Source organism: Rhinatrema bivittatum, chromosome 15 (assembly GCF_901001135.1).
Source record: "Rhinatrema bivittatum chromosome 15, aRhiBiv1.1, whole genome shotgun sequence".
In the NCBI taxonomy this organism is placed as follows: domain Eukaryota; kingdom Metazoa; phylum Chordata; class Amphibia; order Gymnophiona; family Rhinatrematidae; genus Rhinatrema; species Rhinatrema bivittatum.
Genome location: NC_042629.1, coordinates 65,261,068 through 65,280,903, shown reverse-complemented (window position 1 = coordinate 65,280,903; position 19,836 = coordinate 65,261,068). Strand labels below are relative to the sequence as shown.

General features: G+C 44.1%; 1 protein-coding gene across 3 annotated transcripts in view; it reads left to right on the top strand.

Moving 5' to 3' along the window:
- Positions 1–19,836, top strand: part of VPS13D (vacuolar protein sorting 13 homolog D) — a 273,597-nt gene that overhangs the window by 94,546 nt on the left and 159,215 nt on the right. For 2 of the 3 annotated variants that reach the window (XM_029578384.1, XM_029578386.1), the window contains exons 38-48: positions 260–400; positions 1,427–1,549; positions 2,906–2,980; positions 5,456–5,561; positions 6,589–6,741; positions 9,923–10,058; positions 12,136–12,183; positions 12,465–12,615; positions 13,185–13,395; positions 14,145–14,392; positions 19,532–19,723. In XM_029578384.1, coding sequence (XP_029434244.1) covers positions 260–400; positions 1,427–1,549; positions 2,906–2,980; positions 5,456–5,561; positions 6,589–6,741; positions 9,923–10,058; positions 12,136–12,183; positions 12,465–12,615; positions 13,185–13,395; positions 14,145–14,392; positions 19,532–19,723 — 1,584 coding nt within the window. The remainder of the gene's footprint in view (positions 1–259; positions 401–1,426; positions 1,550–2,905; positions 2,981–5,455; positions 5,562–6,588; positions 6,742–9,922; positions 10,059–12,135; positions 12,184–12,464; positions 12,616–13,184; positions 13,396–14,144; positions 14,393–19,531; positions 19,724–19,836) is intronic. The other variant, XM_029578385.1, reaches the window with a different exon arrangement.

The following is a 19,836-nucleotide window of genomic DNA, read 5'->3' as shown; positions in this document are numbered from 1 at the left end:
CGTTTTGAGCATTGACGTAGTGTGTGATGGAGTATACGGATGATAAGAGGGTAGACTTGGTAAATTCCAGTCATCTGATTGTTGACTTTCTGTAGACCTAAAAGAATAGGCCTCAGAGTAAGAAATAATCAAACCCGTTTGAAGCAAATCGGAAGAGCAGAGCATTGAGCGTAGGTCTTTCTTCACTGGATGTCTGTGTCCATTTAGTCTTCAGGTGTCTTTCCAGCAGATGTCATGGCTCCTGTTTTTTTTATTTCAGGCTGGGAGCCGTTCATTGAACCATGGCCCTGTTCACTCTCCTGGCAACAGCAGGCAGCTAGCCTCCTCCACCCTGCCCGTCTAAAACTTGACATGAAGGCAAAGAACCGCTTAGATATCAACATCACGTCTTTATTAATAGGTACATAAACCTCATGGTTTGCGCGCGGCCCTGTGCCAGTTACTTATTGCTCCATTCGTGAAATAAGAGAATCTCGATCACCCCCCCATCAACACTCTAAAACCAGAGCGCAGCAAGGACTGGGTTTGATTCCCAGGCCAAGTTTTTTACTCACCGGATCAGTCGGGGAATGGGATTTGCTGCGGAGGAAGTGTTCGTAGGCCCAAGGGGGGAGGGAAGTCCCAGCCCATCGCTGTTAGCTGGCTGTAGAATGCCTGCATCCTGGGATCCGGGGTAATCCTAGTCTGTGGCTGGGTTAGGGAAGGTTATAAACTCAGTGGGGGGGGGGGGGGGGGAGAATACCCCGGGTAATTATGAATGGAGGCTCAGTGGGACATTGCCCACTGGATGCCAATTCCAATTGAGCCAGAAGCCCAAAAGGTGCAGGAGTAAATGGATGGATCGAAAGTACAATAAAAGAAAAAAAAACAAAACATTTTACAGCCAGACAATTGAGCTACAGTCCCACTGTTCAGCTTCCAGGGAAGGACGTCCGAAACTATGAAGGCTGTGGAACCTTCTCCCTCCACTTCTTTCTCTCTCTCTCTCTCTTACATATACAAACCTATATATCGATAGAAAGATATAGATATATATATATAGAGAGATATAGATATAGAGATAGATAGATATAGATAGCTATATATCTATATCTATCTATTTACAAGGTGGTTCATGGGCTGTGTTTCCCAGGATACAGGGAAGGGAAGCAAAAAATGGTTGGAACAGTCCGTACTTTATGGCAGGGTTTTTGTGATCCCAGAAAAGCTATTTCTTTTCCACGGGGGTGGGTTTTGTTTAATACCAGTGCATTTCCATCAAAGCAAACAACAAACTTAGCTGAACCTCTTTTTAGGCTTTGCTGACTGATTTTTTTTTTTTTTTCTCCCTTGATTAGTTGTAGTTAATTTTCTGTCATAGCTGAACCGTGTTCTTGAAACTGTGGTATGAACACGTCGTCTCGCCATTATTTTAATGCGTTTCCAGAGCAGTACATCAGCACCAAGGATTCCTGGATGGCAGACTACTGTAAGCAGGAGAAGGAGCTGGACGCATGCAAAGCGGAAGACTGGATGGGCTCCTCGGTGGATCCTCCCTGCTTTGGACACGGTAAGCTCTTCTTTTGTTGTCCTGCATGAGGACAATTTTCAGCAGCATCAGCAATTGCCCCCGGCCCAGATTGCCCGTTTGAAAATTGCCTTCTCCTCCCTTGTGTCGCGCCCACTCAACCCCCCCCCCCCTCCCCCCAACATGGCCAAAATGTTTGCGTTCCTTCACAACGCGCATACTTTTTAACTGCGCCGGAAAGGGGTGGGGAAGGTACTGTATGTCTGGGGAGTTAGCTTTCAACTCCCCGCGGCTAATAGGCCCGCACACGCTTTTGCACCTGTCATGAAGCAGTTACAAAACCTGCTGGCCCAGATTTTCAAAGGGAAACTACACAGGCAGTGTAAAAATTTTGCCTTTGAAAATTGGTGTAACTTATTTGCCAACTTTCTTATGCAGGCTGTTACAAAATAAGCCCCTAAAATAGGAGAGTCTACTTAACCTTCAGCCCTCTCTTGGCTTCTTAATTCTACTTTTCCTCCCTTTTTAACATATATTATATGTATGTTTTTTACTTTGTTTGGGAATAAGTTAAGAGTACCTTTCGTTACGGCCCCGAATTCATTCCCCCAGATGTTTGTTCTGTATTTGCCCGTTTTTCACGTTGGCGTAGCATGAGGCCTACATCCAGTTCTGATGAAGATCAATGCAGCAGAGCCCCAAGTTACTTAGATTCATAACAAGTTTCATGCGTAAGTTCCTGTTTTACTGTAAACCGATGTGATATCTTTGTGATGAATGTCGGTATATAAAATCCATAAATAAATAAACAAACAAACCAACAAACAAGGGGAGTGCGGCTCAGTAGGAGGGGGCATTCAAGCAATCAGTGCAATGACTGAGCTAGGCGAGATGGGGGAGGCAGTTTATAAAACAAGAGAATAACCCTGAGTAGTTATGAAAGTTCATAACCAGCCAAAATCTGCCCCCTCTCTCCCCAATACTTAAAATATACAGTAATGATGATGAGAGAGAGGATCGTAATGACAGTGTTCATTTTAACAGCTGCTATTTATTATCTAAAAAAAACCCCAAAACATTTAGTGCTGATGCTGTACAGTCCTGACGCAGGCTAAAAGTTTGAGACGTGTAGGGTAATTTTATGCACACTTGACATCTAATTTAAAAGTGTAAATCGAGCCATGTATAAGTAAAAGTTACATCAGGAAATAATCTCCAGTAAAGACCTGTTAAGGTACACTGAAGGGCTGGCAATGACTTCGCACCTCACGTACTACTTGCCTGTTTGTGTAATGTTTCCTCGCTTTTGTATGTATTACGGAAATGAATCTGCCTCTGCTGTGTCTCTCCTTTTTCTTTTCTCCCTTACTTGCTAACTTTGTCTCTCCTGTCTGCCAGGCCTCCCCCTTCTCTACCTTAGAACTAGGAGCACAGCCAGTCTGACTAACCTAGAGCATCCGATCTATGCTAGAGGTACAGTACTGAAGAGAGAGAGAGAGCTTGTGTTTTACTCCTGCGGGATGCCGGCACAGGCCCTTCCTCCCCCCGGGCCAGCTCCTGCTTTTCTTCCTGTAGCTCAGTGATCGCAGATCACCTCTGCTTCTTGCGACCCCCCCCCCCCTCCCCCTCCCCTTGCCCTTTTCATTTAAAGGCTTCGGAAAGGCCTGTACAAAAAAAAGAGGGGATTTTTGAAACAAGAGCATGCATTTTCAACCCTGCCCTTGCCGGCGTTTGTGTGCAAGCCGGTTGCACTGCTTCCAGCCCTCCTGACGGGGGACTCTGTTTGACTGTGGGAAAAGTCAGTTCATGCAAATATGGTATAGGAGTCGGAGGCCCAGCTCTGTTCACCTTCCGAGTTGTGTCCCAGCTGAATATGTATTGAGCACAAGCAGGGAGATTTTTAAATTACTAAATCCATGTGTGTGGCTGCAGCAGGGCAGGACAAAATCATACCTTGATGTACACCTTTGGAAAGGTATTTATTTTGATTTACATCTGTAATGGTAGAAAGTGTATCAGACAATGCACTGTATCCATAGTGTGGGACCCTTTAACAGTGAAATCTGAGATCATTACTGTGAGGTACCGCAAGATTTATTTATTTATTTATTTATTTATTTAAAACATTTCTATACCGGCCTTCATGAATGGGATTCATATCAGGCCGGTTTACATGGAACAGGGGAAACCAGAAGTAAAAATAAAACCGACTAAACATAAATAAGAAAGGTCGAAAATTCAAAGTTACAATAAACAGGGGTATTGAACTTGGGAGCTAGTGTAGCTAGGAATAAGTGAAGTAGGAGTAAGAGCGATAGAGATTAACTAGGTAATTATCAATTAATATGTTATGAAATTAATAGATATTAAGTTCCTTGATCTGGGTATGACGAGTTAATTTGTGTTAGGGGAAGGCTTGGAGGAAAAGCCACGTCTTAAGTTTCCTTCGGAAGGTGTGGAGGCATGGTTCCAGTCTTAGATCAGTCGGTAGTTTGTTCCAGAGGACTGGTCCTGCTGTAGAGAAGGAACGTTCTTTGGTGGTTGTTAGCCGGGTGGATTTGGTAGGTGGGACTTGCAGCATTCCTTTATATGCCTCTCTGATGGGCCTGTCTGAGGCATGGAGTTTGAGTGGAGCCTGTAGGTCTAGGGTGAGTTGTTTGTGAATGGTTTTGTGTATTATGGTGAGTGCTTTATGTTGAATTCTGTATTTTATTGGCAGCCAGTGTAGGTTACGGAGGATAGGGGTAATGTGGGCGCTTCGGTTAGTGTTAGTTAAGATTCTGGCTGCTACGTTCTGGAGCATTTGTAGCGGTTTTGTTGCCGAGATGGGGAGCCCCAGGAGCAATGCATTGCAGTAGTCAGTCTTTGAAAATAGTGTAGATTGGAGGACAGTTCTAAAGTCCTGGAAGTGGAGGAGAGGTTTAATTCTTTTCAACACTTGAAGCTTGTAGAAGCATTCTTTGGTGATATTATTGATTGATTTTTTTAGGTTTAGATGATTGTCTAGTATGACTCCTAAATCTCTTGTGTGAGAAATATGTGTGTCTGGTGAAGTAGAATCGGTTTTAGTCCAGTGTTCAGGAGAGATGAGCAGGATTTCTGTCTTGGATGCGTTGAGCACCAGGTTCAGGCTGGAAAGGAGACTTTTTATGGATTTCAAACAATTTTCCCAGTAATCGAGTGTTTTTGTCAGGGTTTCTTTTATGGGGATCAATATCTGAACGTCATCTGCGTAGAGGTAGTATGTTAATTGTAGGTTAGTGATAAAGATAAAGCACCTTCGTATGGAGACCAATCGTCTCACTACGCAGTAACAGTCGAACAAAAGAAACTCTCTTAATTTAACACCACCTCACCATGTTACCTTCTCGAAATACAGGGCTACCTAGATTATAGACGCACCATACACTTTTTTTTTTTTAACCCTTGCAACTAGCAGTACCTGGCGTTTGCACATATTGGAGCAATCACAAGGCGGCTTCTTACTCGTCTTTGCAGAATTCTGATTGCTGTCCCCCAGTTGATCATGGTGGGCATTGTTCATCCCTGCTTCTGTGCATGCAGGCGCCGTGCTCGGCGTAGTGGCCCGAGACCCTTCCTTGGTACCAGTGTGCCCGCTGCTGGCGATGCTAAGAGCGGCCTGGGCGCCTCTTAGAAGGCCTGCAGCATCCTGCCTACGTATTGGCCTAACCGAGTGTCAAAAGTAAAGAGCATTTCCTTTCCCGCCCCTCCCCCTCCCCTTTCCTATACTGGTTTGGAGGGGAGTAGGTGTTCTCTTGTTTTCTTTTTTGGTGGGGAGGGGGGAGGCAGGAGGGGAAGGTTTTGAAAAATTTGGTTTACCTGCAGCTTGACTTCATTATATGATGGGGAAGCGCTCGGGTTAGTTCCATTGCCCAGGATATTTCCTTTAGATCCGTTTCAAGACCATCCCTTTTGTGCTTTTTGCAGCCGATATGAAGACTCCAAAACGCAGGCAGCCCTTCGTGCCGTTCGCTTTGAGGAATCATACTGGCTGTACGCTTTGGTTTGCAACGCTAACTACAACCCCTACCCGGTGAGAAACCCAGCAAATTATCCTCATGCCGTCATTTGCAGCGATATGTTGGCTTTTATTCAGAGAGGCTTTTATTCAGTTCTTTTGCCTCATCTGGATGACCTTTTCCAAAGGAGAGACCAGAAAAAGTTATCTCAGCTGGCACATGGAGGTCAGATTGGTGTGATCTTGAGTAAATAAGGTGGTGGTTTTCTCATGTCCCAATATCACGTAGCCAACCCTTGCTAGATTGTCGGCCAGTATTGGCTTCTATGCGCTCCTCAGGAGTGCTGGTATTTACTGCACACACACAAGGGAAGGGTGTGGGATGAACTAGAAAGACATGGGTAGTGTCAGATGGCTTGTCCGGCTGTAATTGTGGCATTTGCAATATAAGGCCTTACTCTTCAGCAAGTATAGCGTGATTTAATAACCTTGGAACTATCCTACAGTTTCAGACTCCCGAGTTATTTACATCTCCTGTTATTTATTCCCCAAATTATATATAATTGTATTGTCATATATCCTTCACCTGTTAAGTACGTCCCCTTTGTATTATTTTATTTTATATCCGGTATGTTCCATTCTAAATTGTTTGGATTGTAAAGCTTGTTGCTGAATTATTGTAAACCGAGGTGATGTTTTCTAACGTGCCGCGGTATATAAAAAAATCCTTAAATAAATTAAGCACACGATGAAATTGATGTGGTTCAATGAAGAAATTTTCCTTACCTACACTTTCTCTAAAAGTAAATTACTTATCAGTAATTGTCATTTTGCAAAAGTATTGGCGCAGCCCCAGCTGCCTCCCATTTTGGAGCTGCACAAGACAGTTCACTTCCGGTCTAGTTCCAGCATGGGATTGTGAGCGTGGATAGCGGACGGTTGTAGCTGTGCCTCAAGCATAGCTCGGCGAAACGTTTCAGAACTCAAGCCTGGCTGCAGATCCCACGGCCCATCATTTTGACCCCTGGATTAATACTGCCTTCTGACATGTGAAATGAAAGCCATTACCCACGCGGTTCTGCTCTCTGTGGTTCGCTTGCAGGGCAGCCCTCTCTCACAGCAGAAGTCCAGAAGTCGTCCCCGAAGGGAACCGAACCTTCCTCGATGACACGCACAACGTTAGCCAGTGGCGAGAAGTCTTCCCGGGGGAAGAGGTTCCTTTTGAATTTGAAGCCAGGGGGAAGCTGAGGCACAGGTGAAGATGCTTTCCACTTTTCATATACTTTTCAGCATTTTAAAAACTCTGAGGAGATGGATACGGTGTGAGGGGAGGAAGAGCGAGCTCTACGTGTTCCACTGAAACAATAAAGGTTGTAAACATTGTTTCCTGTACGTACCCAGATCAGTCCAGACTCCTGGGTTTTTTCCTCTCTGCCAGCAGATGGAGACAAAGTTTCACTGACTCAGTACAAAACCCCGTGTGCCACCCACAGTCCCTCAGTATTTCTCTTGTCTCCAGCAGATGGTAGATGGTGCAAAACCTGCAGTTCTGCAGTCAGGAGACTGTTTTGGATTTGAGCCTTCCTCCCAGGGGGATTTTGTGTCCTAGTGGGACCTTCCCTGTCTGGTCAAGGTGGACGAACTAGGGGTTGGTGACCCTTTTGTACGCTCGCTCCTTTCTTCCGTGGGGTGTAAATCTGCTAGTCTAGATCCCTCCCCTTCACAAGGCTGCTGAGGCAACTACAGGCACAGGGCGACTGTTTTCTTGTAGTCAGTCTCTTTTTTTAATTTGGCTGATCTTCTTTTTCTGCTAGCAGCTCTGTGTTCCATTCTAGGGAGTAGGTATTGTAAGTCTGGCTCTTTCCTGATCTGCCATGCGGCCTGCGCTCCTAGAACCTGAACCCCTGCACCAAAGGAAAGTATTGGTTTCTATGATTCTTTATATGTTCTCAGAGAGTTAAAAAAAAAAGAAAAAAAAAAGGAGAGAATAAGGAAGTAGATAGAGAAATCTGTGCTGCAGCAGCGAGGTTCCAGGGGGGAAAGCTACCTTAGTGGCTCTGGGAGCTCAGCGATGGGGTCTTTCAGCAGCTTCTCTGCCTGTGGAGGAGGCCGAGTGTTGGCTCATGGTGCTGAGGGACAGTTCCCCTGCTTGCCCCAGTCTCCGTGGATTCTCGGCCAGTCAGGAGGCCTGAGCTGTTGAGAAGCTCTTCAGGCCGATGGTTTTCGGTGCCGGATGTTAAAAGGATCCGGGCCTAAACGCGCTGAAGGCGCAGGCAGGCTTTACTTAGCCGTGTGGTAGGCCACCGCAGCAGTTCTTTTCTCGCGTGCGTAGGCGCGTGCGTGCATTCTCACCGTGTAACAGCTACTTGTGTGGGGCCTGTGCGCGCAAGGCCAAGGCCTAGATTTGAGCGTGCATGTCTGCGACCTAGACTTGAGCGTGTATTTGCGCTGTTACTTGTACGCGTATGACCATGGCCTATGTGAGCGCATATTTGCACGTGTACTTGTGTGCGTACGACTGCGACCTAGTCTTGACCGCGTATTTGCATGCGTCCTGGAGGGGGGTGCGTGTACACCCAGGTGGCATTGGTATGCGCACAGGAGGTCGCCTAGAGTCAAAGTTCAGGAGAGCTAGGTTCCAGGGACGAACAGCTCCAAGCGCCTTGCTATCTGTGAGGCTTACTGTGTGATAGCAATTCAGTCCTCACTCTCTCTCCGTTTGTGTCCGCGCTGGTTAGATGCTCAAAGCGATTTGACTGCTACAGCTTTTGCCCATGTCGGGACATCCCCTCGGCCTATGATGCCTCTGGAGGGGGAATGGAGTGGGAGGTGAGGCAGAGGTCAGTTCTCTTTTGCTCCCGAGGGCAGAAGCTTTCCCGAGAGATGTTGGAGAGAGCAAGGTTGGGCCTATGGACCTCTGTATAGATCCATCCTCCTTCTCCTGGGTGAAATGTTTCCAGGGCCTGCAGACCTTTCTGCAGGGGTGCCCAGCGAAGGCGAAGCAACCTGCTATGTAGGGATCACGTGCTCGGGCCTCCCATTTGTCAGTCACAGCGGGCAAATGTCTCAGAGAGGCTGTCCCTGGTAATGCATTATTGAGGTATCTAAAGGTCACTTATCATTTCCATAGATCGCTTCTTCTCTTTGTAGATTGGCTCACCTCTTTGTACTGTGGAGTGGTCCAGAAAAGGAAAATAAGTCTTCTAAGGCTACAATTGTGCAGTGGCTGAAGGAAACGATTGAGTCAACTTACATTTCTAAAGGGCGCCCGCTACTGGGGGGTTTAGGAGCACTCTTGAGGCGTTCTCGGGTGATATCAGGTGTCTCCGCATGAAATTTGCTGGGTGGCTACCGGGAAGTCGCCCACTTTTGCTAGGCATTATCGCTTGGAGTTCGGGGCTCCAGCTTACATGCACTGTAGTGAGAGTGTCTGATGAGCAGAACTCTCCACGTCCCACCCAAGTTAAGGGGAGCTCGGGTACATCCCAGGAGTCAGGACTGATCTATGGTACATACAGGGAAAGGAAAATTGGTTCTTACCTGCTAATTTTCATTCCTGTAGAATCACAGATCAGTCCAGAGACCCGCCCACTTCCGGGGGGGGGGGGGGGTGGGGTGGGGAGAATCTGCCGCTCGTACTGTTGCTTTGTGTATAGTGTGCAGTTGTTGGAGGTTTTCAATGCTGATCGCTTATGTTAAATTTGGGAAATGAGTTTTCCGTTGTCTTTTTGGGCAACTTCTGGCTTGGAGGGGAGCAAGTTTGCTTAGAAATGTATGGTTGTTGTGGTCATCTTGGCTTGGGTTCAGGTCAATACTGAGGGACTGCAGGTGGCACACGGTTATGTACAGTGACAGTGAAACTTTCTCTGTCTCCATCTGCTGGTAGGGAGGCAAAACCCAGGAGCCTGGGCTGATCTGTGGTACTACAGGAACAAAAATTAGCAGGTAAGAACCAATTTAACCTTTCACTGAGTTTTCCTAGCCTGTCAAAGTCAGCTGCTACTGACCGAGTTTGGCCGAGTTTTCTTCCTCTTAGGATTTATGGATTGATCTGTATCATATAAGGTATATGTGGGGTTTTTTCAAATTATGCATATGGTGTATTTTTAGCCAGCCATACCACAGGAACGTGGACCTTTCCAAACTTTTTAAAATTAAAAATTAGTCATGGAGTTCAGCTCTGTGCTGGTTCTCGGGGCTCAAAAAAACTCGTTTGCTTGTCTGCACAATAATAGCTTTTAGAAAGGCTTCCAACTTTGTGTTTAGAAAGGGGCATGTCAACATGAAAAGACCCTTTAAATGCCCCTTTAGAGATATTTTGCATTCAGCTGGAGCTTTTCATTTTGTTTAAACACAATGCACTTTGTCTCTCTGCCTGCCAAGGTAATAGCTGTTGGTGATGATATGTTTCTGCATGCCCTTCCCTTCCTGAACAGGCACACGCACGATTTAAGAATTCATCAGCTGCAGGTGCGAGTGAATGGTTGGGAGCAGGTCAGCCCTGTGTCTGTAGACAAAGTTGGAATCTTTTTCCGATATGCAGCCCCCGACAAGAACACTTCTTCATCCACAGTAAGTTCTGCCCAGAATGTGTTCTCAGTCCCCTAAAAATGTCTTACAGAGCTCCCCCTAAGAATTTTGCTGGGCTCAGATCAAGAGAGCATGCTGAGAGGGGAAAAGATTCTCAGCTTGTTGCATATGGAGCAGACACCAACAGAAGGTCAAGCTCCGTCACTGGGGGCGAGGAAGTTCTCAGGGCTGTCCAACTCCAGTCCTTGAGGGCTGCAAACCGGTCTGGCTTTAGGCTATTTCTAATGAATATGCATGCGATAGCTCTGCATACAGTTGAGGCAATGCATGCAAATGCATCTCATGCATATTCATTAGGGGTATTCTGTAAATCCTGACCAGTTGGTGTCGGCGATGGACGCCCCCTAGAACCAGAGGTCGTGATACAAGGCTCCAAGAGGGCAAACTCAGAAGAAACATCACAAAATATTTTCTCGCAGAAAGAGTCGTGGATGACTGGGACATCTTTCCAGAGGAGGTGGTGGAGGAAAAAGCTTGAGCAGAATTCAAGAAAGCCTAGTAAGAAGCACAGAGGTTCCCTAGTTGTGAAGAAGTGACAGGAAAGCCAGATATTGGCTGAGGTCTTGCCTGAAGTACATTGGTCAGCCTCCTGTGCTGTTGTGTTCTATTGCCTCTCATGCACGAGACTCGCAGTTTACTCTCAGTTCAGATACCTGTGCTCTGGGTTGTGCGAAAGAGCAGTTAATGACTTCCCAAAGATCCATATTGGAAGTAGCTGGTTACTCCAGTGCCTGACCTCTTTATTGGAAGGGAGGTGGGAGAACGTGGAGAAGAATGCCAGAGGCAATGTATGGTGCATGATGAGATGGATGAGGAACAACAAGGAAAAGACAGATCTCCCTCCCGTGTAGAATTAAGGGTCAGCAAACAAGTTAAAGGCGATGCCTTTTTTTATGAGATCAACTTAATACATCTGTGACGAGCTTTCGGGAGTTATCCTCACTTTATCAGGTCAATGAAACCCCCAGATGTGATGAGACAAATAACAGAATATTGCACATTTCCATGTTTAATGGTCTGAATCATTCCAGTTTTCAACTTTTTATCTTTTTTTTTTTTTTTTTTTTTAAATTTTGAAAGAATTTTTATGTTATTTATTTAAAATATTTCTCTACCGCTTACCTGAGCAAAAGCAGACACCAAAAGAAGATCAGTTAAATAAATTAATAACAAAACATTTGAACAAAACAATTAAACCCCTCCCCCCCAAAAAAAAACAAAAACCTGAAACTAAATAAAGCTTGACAAACAAGTTGTAGGACTTAATAGCTCTATGACGGAGGGAGCAGAGCTCTCGAAATGTAGTCACAAAGAGGTCAGTATTCAAACGATTTTGTGCGTGTAACTTTGGAATTGAGCGCACAGAAGTCAGGGTTTGAATGTTTTCCCCCGCCAAACGCATTCATTGTGTGTGTACCATTTTTATGTGTGCAAAATGTATCTGCATGAGTAGGGGCATCGATGGCGTCATTCCGGGACGGGGCTTAAATTGCTCCCAGCGGGCACGCACATTCAGCACTGTCCGGATAAAGTCACATGCGTGCCTCTGGTCAGAAACTTAACAGTCCTCTCTTCATCCAGATACAGTTATACATGCAGGTTTGTCTGAGCGCATCCAGCGGGAGACTTGTGACGAATATTCAGTGGGACTTGCGCGCACAGGTTACACGCATGACGCGAGCCGGATAACTTGCCTGCTTGCCAGCTCTCTGAATATCGACCTTCATGGTATTAAGTTAGCCCAATAAAAAGGCTTCACTTGCTGCTTGTTTGCTGACCTTTATTTCTACTTATGCGAATGGACTTGCATGGCAACCACACTGCTTTATTCAAAATATTCCCTGGAAACATACTGCATCAACTTTAATGTTTCTTGCATGGTGATATTGCAAGAAAGGGGCTGATAAGCCGTATGCAGTATGAGCGGGTGACATCGTGACTGTGATCTCTGTACAGGCAAGTCACGGTTTTTATTTTAAATAGCGTAAAATAGGGTCTGAAGTGTGGTTCTAAACCCTTTTTCTGTGCGTGGACAATTATTATTTTTTTTTCTTCTTAGTTGGGGAGCCCCATCAGTAGAACCAATATAATTCACCCACAAGTCTATGTAAGTACTTATTTTTTTATTTTACATTTGCTGAGGAAAATGCATTTCATCAGCTCTTCTGTGCATTGTTAGAATTGGTGTCATAATATTTATGTGCTCTGTGTATAAGGTCAGGTTTGGGACAAGGTCCGTTTCTTTGGCTTGTACTGAAAAGGGCTGGCAGAGTGCTGCAAATTTTCTTTCATGCGGCTTGTGTAACAGACAGTCTTGCATTGGGCTTTTGGTTTTTTTTTTAAAGCCAAAGCAAATTTATTTGTTGCTGTTTTCCTGTGGCTTTACAGTTTTCGGCGTTGCCTCCCGTTCGGGTAGTGTTTGCCGTCTCCATGGAAGGCAGTGCTCGGAAGGTTATAACCGTCCGTTCGGCGTTGATTGTGAAGAACAAGCTGGAAACGCCGATGGAATTGCGACTGGACAGCCCGTCGGCACCTGACAGTAAGTCTGGCACCGCCCTCCTCTGCAGTGCAAGACTGTCTATCGCAAAGGAGTGGATCCGTGCACCCCGGTTTGATTCATGTTTTCAGACGTGCAAAGCTCGGCTACTGGGAATGCTGCTGAGTGCCTTATGAACTCAGAATAAAGGAACTTTTATTGGGAGACTTAGAGACTGGTTGCAGTCTGTTTCTTATTCTTAGTAATAGAATAGAGGAGGGAACACTTAAAGAATAAAGCATCTGCTTTTCAGTGTTTCCTGTGTAATTCCATTTTATGTGCAGTTAGGAGTCCCAAAGCCAGAAGAGGTTATCCATGCCTGCGTTTCCCTCCTCCTCACTTCCTCTTTCAAACATGACTTGAATGCAAGCTCTGACTATTTCTGCTCTGATGTTGCTGTAAACCCCTTGGCTTAGTTTTGAAAACAAATTCAAGTATCAGTGTTTGGCCTCTTCGCTACATTGCATTTGGGGAAACCTTCTTCAGTCCCAAGCATGAGCCTATAGTACTCTCGTAGTCCGAAGAACGCTTCCATTTCTGATGGCCTCCGTCTCTGTCCCCTTGCTTCCCAGAACCGGTGGTCCTTCCAGCTGTGATGCCAGGCGAGTCCTTTGCCATCCCTTTGCACCTTACCTCCTGGCGATTACAGGCCAGGCCAAAAGGAATGGGAGTGTTTTTCTGCAAAACGCCCATCCATTGGACTAATGTGGTGAAGACGGGAGAGGTCTGCAGCAGCAAACGCGAATGCCATTCCATGGATTCGGAGAACAATCGGTTTTTCAGGTAAAAAGTCTGTGTCCCACATACCTTCACCAGGTACGGCGGGCCCGGCTTCAAAAACGGTTTTCCAGTGATGTTTTTCTTTTTGTGCGGGTGGTTTTGTTTTTTTTTTCTTTTTTTGAGGGGGGGGGGGAGGTTATTGACCTGGCAGTTCCCTCCCACTCCTTTGGACTTACAACTCGGTGGGAACCAGGGCTGGTTTCTGGTGCCGTGATCTTTCATTCGCCGCTACCTGGGGAATTTTTTTTTCTTTTGTTTTCAATGTTTTATCCCTTCCCACAGTCCTCGGCCAAGGACCATGCACCAAGGCTGCTTCTGGAATCCTGCATTCCCGAGCCCTAAATCTGACCCACTAGGTGTCACCATTTCACAGTGATTAGGACTCCCTTCACCCCAGGATCGGTGAACACCACCTCTGCAGAATTGCCAGTCTTGCTGGACCCCAGGATGCGGAAGACACGAGTGGATTATTGAACCCTGGTCCCTCTGTATGGATATGCACAGTCCAACCACTGAGCTGCCGGGTCAAGCCTTTGTACATGGTTATGAGATGGCCCAAGAATATCTGATGCTCCTGTTGTATAATTAAAAGCTGAAAATAAATGGAGCTCTATTCTTCTTCAGTGCAAAAGATTCATAAATGCAGACAGTACTGCTGTTTTGGGATGCAGTATTCTTTCATTTTTTCATGAAAACTGATTTTATCAGTTCATGCCACCAGATTTTCACACCCATTCGTCTTCCTCCTCCAGGTTTTGTGTGGCTATGAAGAAAGAGAATTATCCATATTACATGCCCTCCAACATCTTTTCTGACAGTGCTAAGCAGATATTCAGACAACCTGGGCACACCATTTACCTCCTGCCAACAGTGGTCGTCTGTAACTTGCTACCATGTGAGCTCAACTTTTATGTCAAAGGGATGCCGATCAGTGGGACATTAAAACCCGGCAAAGAGGCAGCGTTGCACACAGCGGATACATCACAGAACCTTGAATTAGGTAAGGAAGGGAAGGCGTTTACCATTTTGCCGCTACTGTTGCAGTGGACACCGCAAACAGTGACCTGGAAGCTTTTACTACCTTGCTAATAACTCTGAATATCGGCTGTTCGCTGTGGATATCGATTAAAATATTTATCAGTAGTTGTGTGCTGTCAAAGCAAGATGTTCCATGCACCTGAGTTTACAGTTCTTAAGTTTAGTTTTAAGTGATTTTTCTTGAGACCAGGCAGTGTGTGATAATGATTGGCTCAAAAAGTGGGCCTTTAGGTATTGCTGATCTGCCCTCTGACTGGTTTCCCATTGTAAGCTCTCAAAGCGATCTGTACTGGAATTTGGAAAGGAAGCTGTGAATACCATAGACTTGTTAATCATGTCAAAGGTTTTCAGTACATAAGCTCCAAATGTGGCATTTGGGTATATGCTATGGTTGAGGGATGTGGGGGCACCTAAACATCCTTAGATGAGGTGATGTGACCAGGATAGGTCACAACTATAAATCTTTACATTTCTCAGATGTAAACTGCCTTTCTGCGTGAGAAAGAAGGTTGCTTTGTCAGTAGGACTTTGTTTAAAATGTTTTTTTAGTAATGGTGTGCCATCTGTGCAAAATGCTCTACATGCTTGCAAGTTGCACCCATCCAAGACTGAAAGGCATTGGCTAAGGGAAACAGTATGATATTAAAGAGCCTTTTAATTGGCCCGGCAGTTTTGTCCTATTCCTTTATTTAACCAGCCTTTCCTGAGATACGGTGCCACGAGTTTTAATTCACAGTTACCTAAGAATTTTTTCTTGTTTTATAATTTCCCTTCCTTGTGATGGTCCTCGGATAGGGGCCACAGATGTTGCGTCTCCTCTGGGACCAAGTACGTGTCATCAGACCATCAGTTGTCATCATTCTGCAATATCTGAGACCCCTCTCTACCATAGTGGCTGTAAACATTGCCTCTGAGGTACAGAAATTGAGCCTGGGAATTGTACCTAGGTCTTTTGTGGGGTTCACCTCAGCCAACCCATAAAATCATTTTGATATATTCTGATTCAGTAGCTCTTAGACCTCCCAGGGTTTGGATCCTACAGTACACAGCAATATAAGTCCAAAGCTAGTGTCTTGTATAAAGATTTCTCTAGTGGGCCATCTAAAGATTCATTCACTAAAACTTCATGTGACGACTATGCCACAACTTTAACTGAAAAAATCCAGAAACTGAAACAACAAATCACCTTACAATTTGGAAGACTCAATTACAAATAATAATAATATATGGTCTTCCTTTGAACTCAGTCTCGAAACTGGAAATAAACAAAATCATAACTAAACTAAAACTAGCTACTCACCCCCTTGATCTGATATCAGCATCCTTGCTAAAGCAAGTAAACCAAACAATAACCCTACTAACACAACGTTTGTCAACCTTGCCCTTACAGAAGGCTATATCCTCCAAAGTCAAAAACAGGCAGTTATTAAACCAATTCTGAAGAATAAATCAGGAAGTTCTGATGCCTGGGATAACTACCATCCAATCTCTAATCTAACCTTCCTTGCGAAAATTCTCGAAAAAGCTGCTCTTTCTCAATTAGTATCTCATCTTATTTATTTATTTAATAGTTTTTATATACCGACTTTTCATGTAAGCATATCGAATCGGTTTACAGTAGTTAGCAATTAATCATTTAATTGCTAACTACTGAAGACAACAAGACCCTATATCCCAACCAGTTTGGATTCCGGAAATATCACTCAACAGAAACTCTCCTACAATCTTTAACAGACCCTATACTGCGAGTCTTTGACTCTAATGAATCATTCTGCCTAGTGTTGATCAACTTAACTGTAGCCTTTGATCATAGTATTCTGTGCCACCAGCTGAGAAACATAGGGATTGATGGAAATGAACTAAGCTGGTTCACCTCATTCCTCATAGATAAATTTTTCCAGATAAAACTAGACAATCACATTTCCGACACATTCCAGTGCACAACTGGTGTTCTGCAGGATTCAGCGCCATCAGCAACCCTATTTAATATATACATGCTTCTGCTGTGCAAATTGCTAACAGAGCTAGGAATAAAATTATTTTTATATGTGAACGATCTGCGATTCTACATCCCTCTTAAAAATACATTTAACAAAACAGCTTCTCTCATCTCTGAATATATGATCACAATTAATGAAAAACTTGCGCAATTGAAACTCTCGATGAACCCCAAAAACAACTCAGAATTAATTTGGTTAAACTGAAACCCTCCAAAATCTATTCCTCTAGGTATTGATCTTAGAAATCACCATTTAATCCCAGCTACTCAAGTAAGAGATCTAGGAGTCCAAATTGACGATAATTTAACAATGAAAGCCCACATTACCAAACTGATCAAATCTGGATTCTACAAGCTGCTAATCCTAAAATGACTGAAACCTTTACTATGCACAATAGATTTCAGAACAGAATTACAATCACTAATATTCTCTAACCTTAATTACTGTAATTCCCTACTTCTAGGACTTCCGGCCATTCGCTGAAAACCCCTATAATTACTGCAGAATGCCACTGCCAGAATTTTGACTGGAACAAGGAAATACAGTCACATTACCCCAACTGTGATAGCACTGCATTGGTTCCCTGTACAGTCAAGAATATTATACAAAGTTCTAACAATAATATTCAACAACATTAATATGAACAAGACATGATGGGAATAACATTTAATCCACATAATCCCGCACAAACTCTTAGATCTCAGAATAAAGGCTTACTAGAAATCCCGACTGCTAGAAACTATCATCTACAACAAACTAGAGACGGAGCGATAACAATTGCTGGTCCAAAGCTATGGCGCTCAATGCCAGAGAATCTTCGAACAACAACAGACAACAAGAAATTTAAGAAAGACCTGAAAACTTGGCTGTTCACTGACGTCTACTGTTTGACTGATACATCCAATTCACCTTGACAAAGATAACCAAAATCTGTCCTGAGCAATACCCCCCCCCTTCACTCATCCCCCTTAAAATCTGACCAAGATTGCCTTTTATGTGTCTGTCTTTGTAGTACACCCTTAGTTTTAGAATTGTATCCTTTTTCACCTGTGTACCTGCCTACCTTTGTTATTCATCCTACGTTTGTGAGTGTCTAACCTGTATACCGTTGTGATCTAGTGATTCACACATAGAATGGCGGTATATAAAACACTCAAATAAATAAATAAATATTTGGCCCAGTTGGTTCAGTAGAACTACAAACTCCATTTTTCGCCTCCAGATTCCAGTGTCTTGCCTGTCCTTTCCTGTGTATTTAGGTCATAGTCTTCTGGTTATTGCAATGTATATTTATTGTTCAGGCCTGTCTTGGTTCTTGTACATCACACTGATGGGAGGGTCTCTTCAAAGCTTTCCCATCAGTGGGGGACTGTTTTAAGAGTTTGCATCCCTTTTTGAAAACACTAACATTCCTTGAGGGGTGTCCTGCTTTGAAGCTTTTCTCGCTTCTCTTAGCCAGCGAGGCCCCTGCAAGGTTCTCTTGGTCAAGCAGGTGTTGTCTTACAGATTTCGATTGTAGCACGACATGGTGTCCCCGGGAATCTCCGCTTTGTTTGGGGGTACGGTAGCAGCTTCGGGAGCTCCTATTAGTGCGACTTCCCCCTTCTTCACTTTTCCAACCTAGAATGCCACAGCAGATTGACGCTGTTTTTTAAACTAGAAATGATGTCCTTTTTAAATGTAACAAGTTTACTTTATTTTTTTTATATGGATTGGTCAGTTAGTCATGGGGAGGGCAAATGGCGTTTTATCCATGGAGGTGGGCCGATTTGAAAAGTGCGCATGTTGTTCCCCAGCCCCCTCAGGCAGAGTCGGGTCAGGGGGAGGCCAACACCACACATAGTTTTATGTGTTTTGCCTGGACAAATTACCTGCTCAGATCGCTGCAGCTACTTATTCTCCAGGAGCAATAATCCAAAGCACAACTACCCAGGTATTTTTTTTTCCCTTTATCACTGCAAATCCCCAGGGTAATAAAAAAAAGAAAAACAAATGTGCCTGTGGCGTTTGCACCAATGCGTACAGTTGGATTATTATCTCCCCCCCCCCCCCCTCCGAGACATTTTTCAATGCCATTTATCCAGGTAAATTGATCTGCCTGAAAATTCCTCTCCTGAGAATGGCTACATAGTTCATGCAAGGCTCACAACGCACGGACTTTTATTCTCCGTATAAAGGAAAGTTCCGGAGGCGTGTTTAAGTGAGAGAAAGGAATCTTCAAATCTGTACACTTTTCCCCTCTTTCTTCCTCTCATATGAAAAGGAGGTGGAAAATCCATGGTTACCTTTTTTTTGTTCCCGGGTACCCAAGTAAGCGACTTTTGGTTTAAAAAAAAAAAAAAAAAGATTCTGCACGTAGTTTTCGTTGAAAATTGCCTACCCAGGTCGTTGTCCATTGTGCTTAGGCAGGCCACTGAAAGGTGCAGTAGTTCAAAGCCAAATTATTTGTATATAGACTTGGGAGAGAGACATTTACATCTCTCATTTTAAAATTTTTCTATGTAAAATACTGGGCTAAAAAAATCACTTTTTCAATTTCTGTATCCCCAAGTGTCTGACATTCATTCATTTTATTTTTATTTTAACACTTTTTTATACCGGCATTCGTAGGACACATCATGTCGGTTTACAGTCAACTGAGAAAGGAAATTACAAAGAACAAGGGAGGGGCTAACTGGGTAATACAAAATACCAAGGAAGAGAGAGTTAACAGCAGAATTACAACTTTTGCATTCAAGTTAGGGTTAAGTATGCAAAGGAACTTATATACAAATTAAACGAGGCATGTACATGATGTTAGGACATGATGTTAGGATTCCCTCTGACTGTGACTGATATAAAAAGCAGTGTTCCTTATAATAGTATAAGAATGAAGATCTTGATAGAGTGTGGCTTTCCTCTTCTGAATAAACTATTTCCATGATCAATGTTAGCATTTATGGTTTTGAGATTCTTATGCCCAAGCGCCTTGCAAAATGTTAGCTAACCTTAGAAAGTCCGATTGAAAGCCACCGGCGTGTTTCATTTAAAGCGAAGGGAGGAAGTGTCGGAAAGGCCAGGATTCGTTTCAGGCCGCTCACAGGTGCTCTGCTTATTGCCAGGGATCTCGTTGGAGAATTTTCCCCAGTGTAAAGAGCTGCTGATTCCTCCCGGAACGCAGAACTATATGGTGAGGATGCGGCTGTACGACGTGAATAAGCGGCAGCTGAACTTGACCATTCGCATCTTGTGCCGGGCAGAAGGGGCTTTGAAAATCTTCATTTCCTCACCCTACTGGTTAATTAACAAAACAGGTAATTTCCGTTTATGATTATTTTTTGCTTTCTAACCCCCCCTCCAAAAAAAAAAAAAAAAAAAAAGCATCCCTCCAGAGATTATTTCACTGTTCGTGGCGGATAAAAATTGC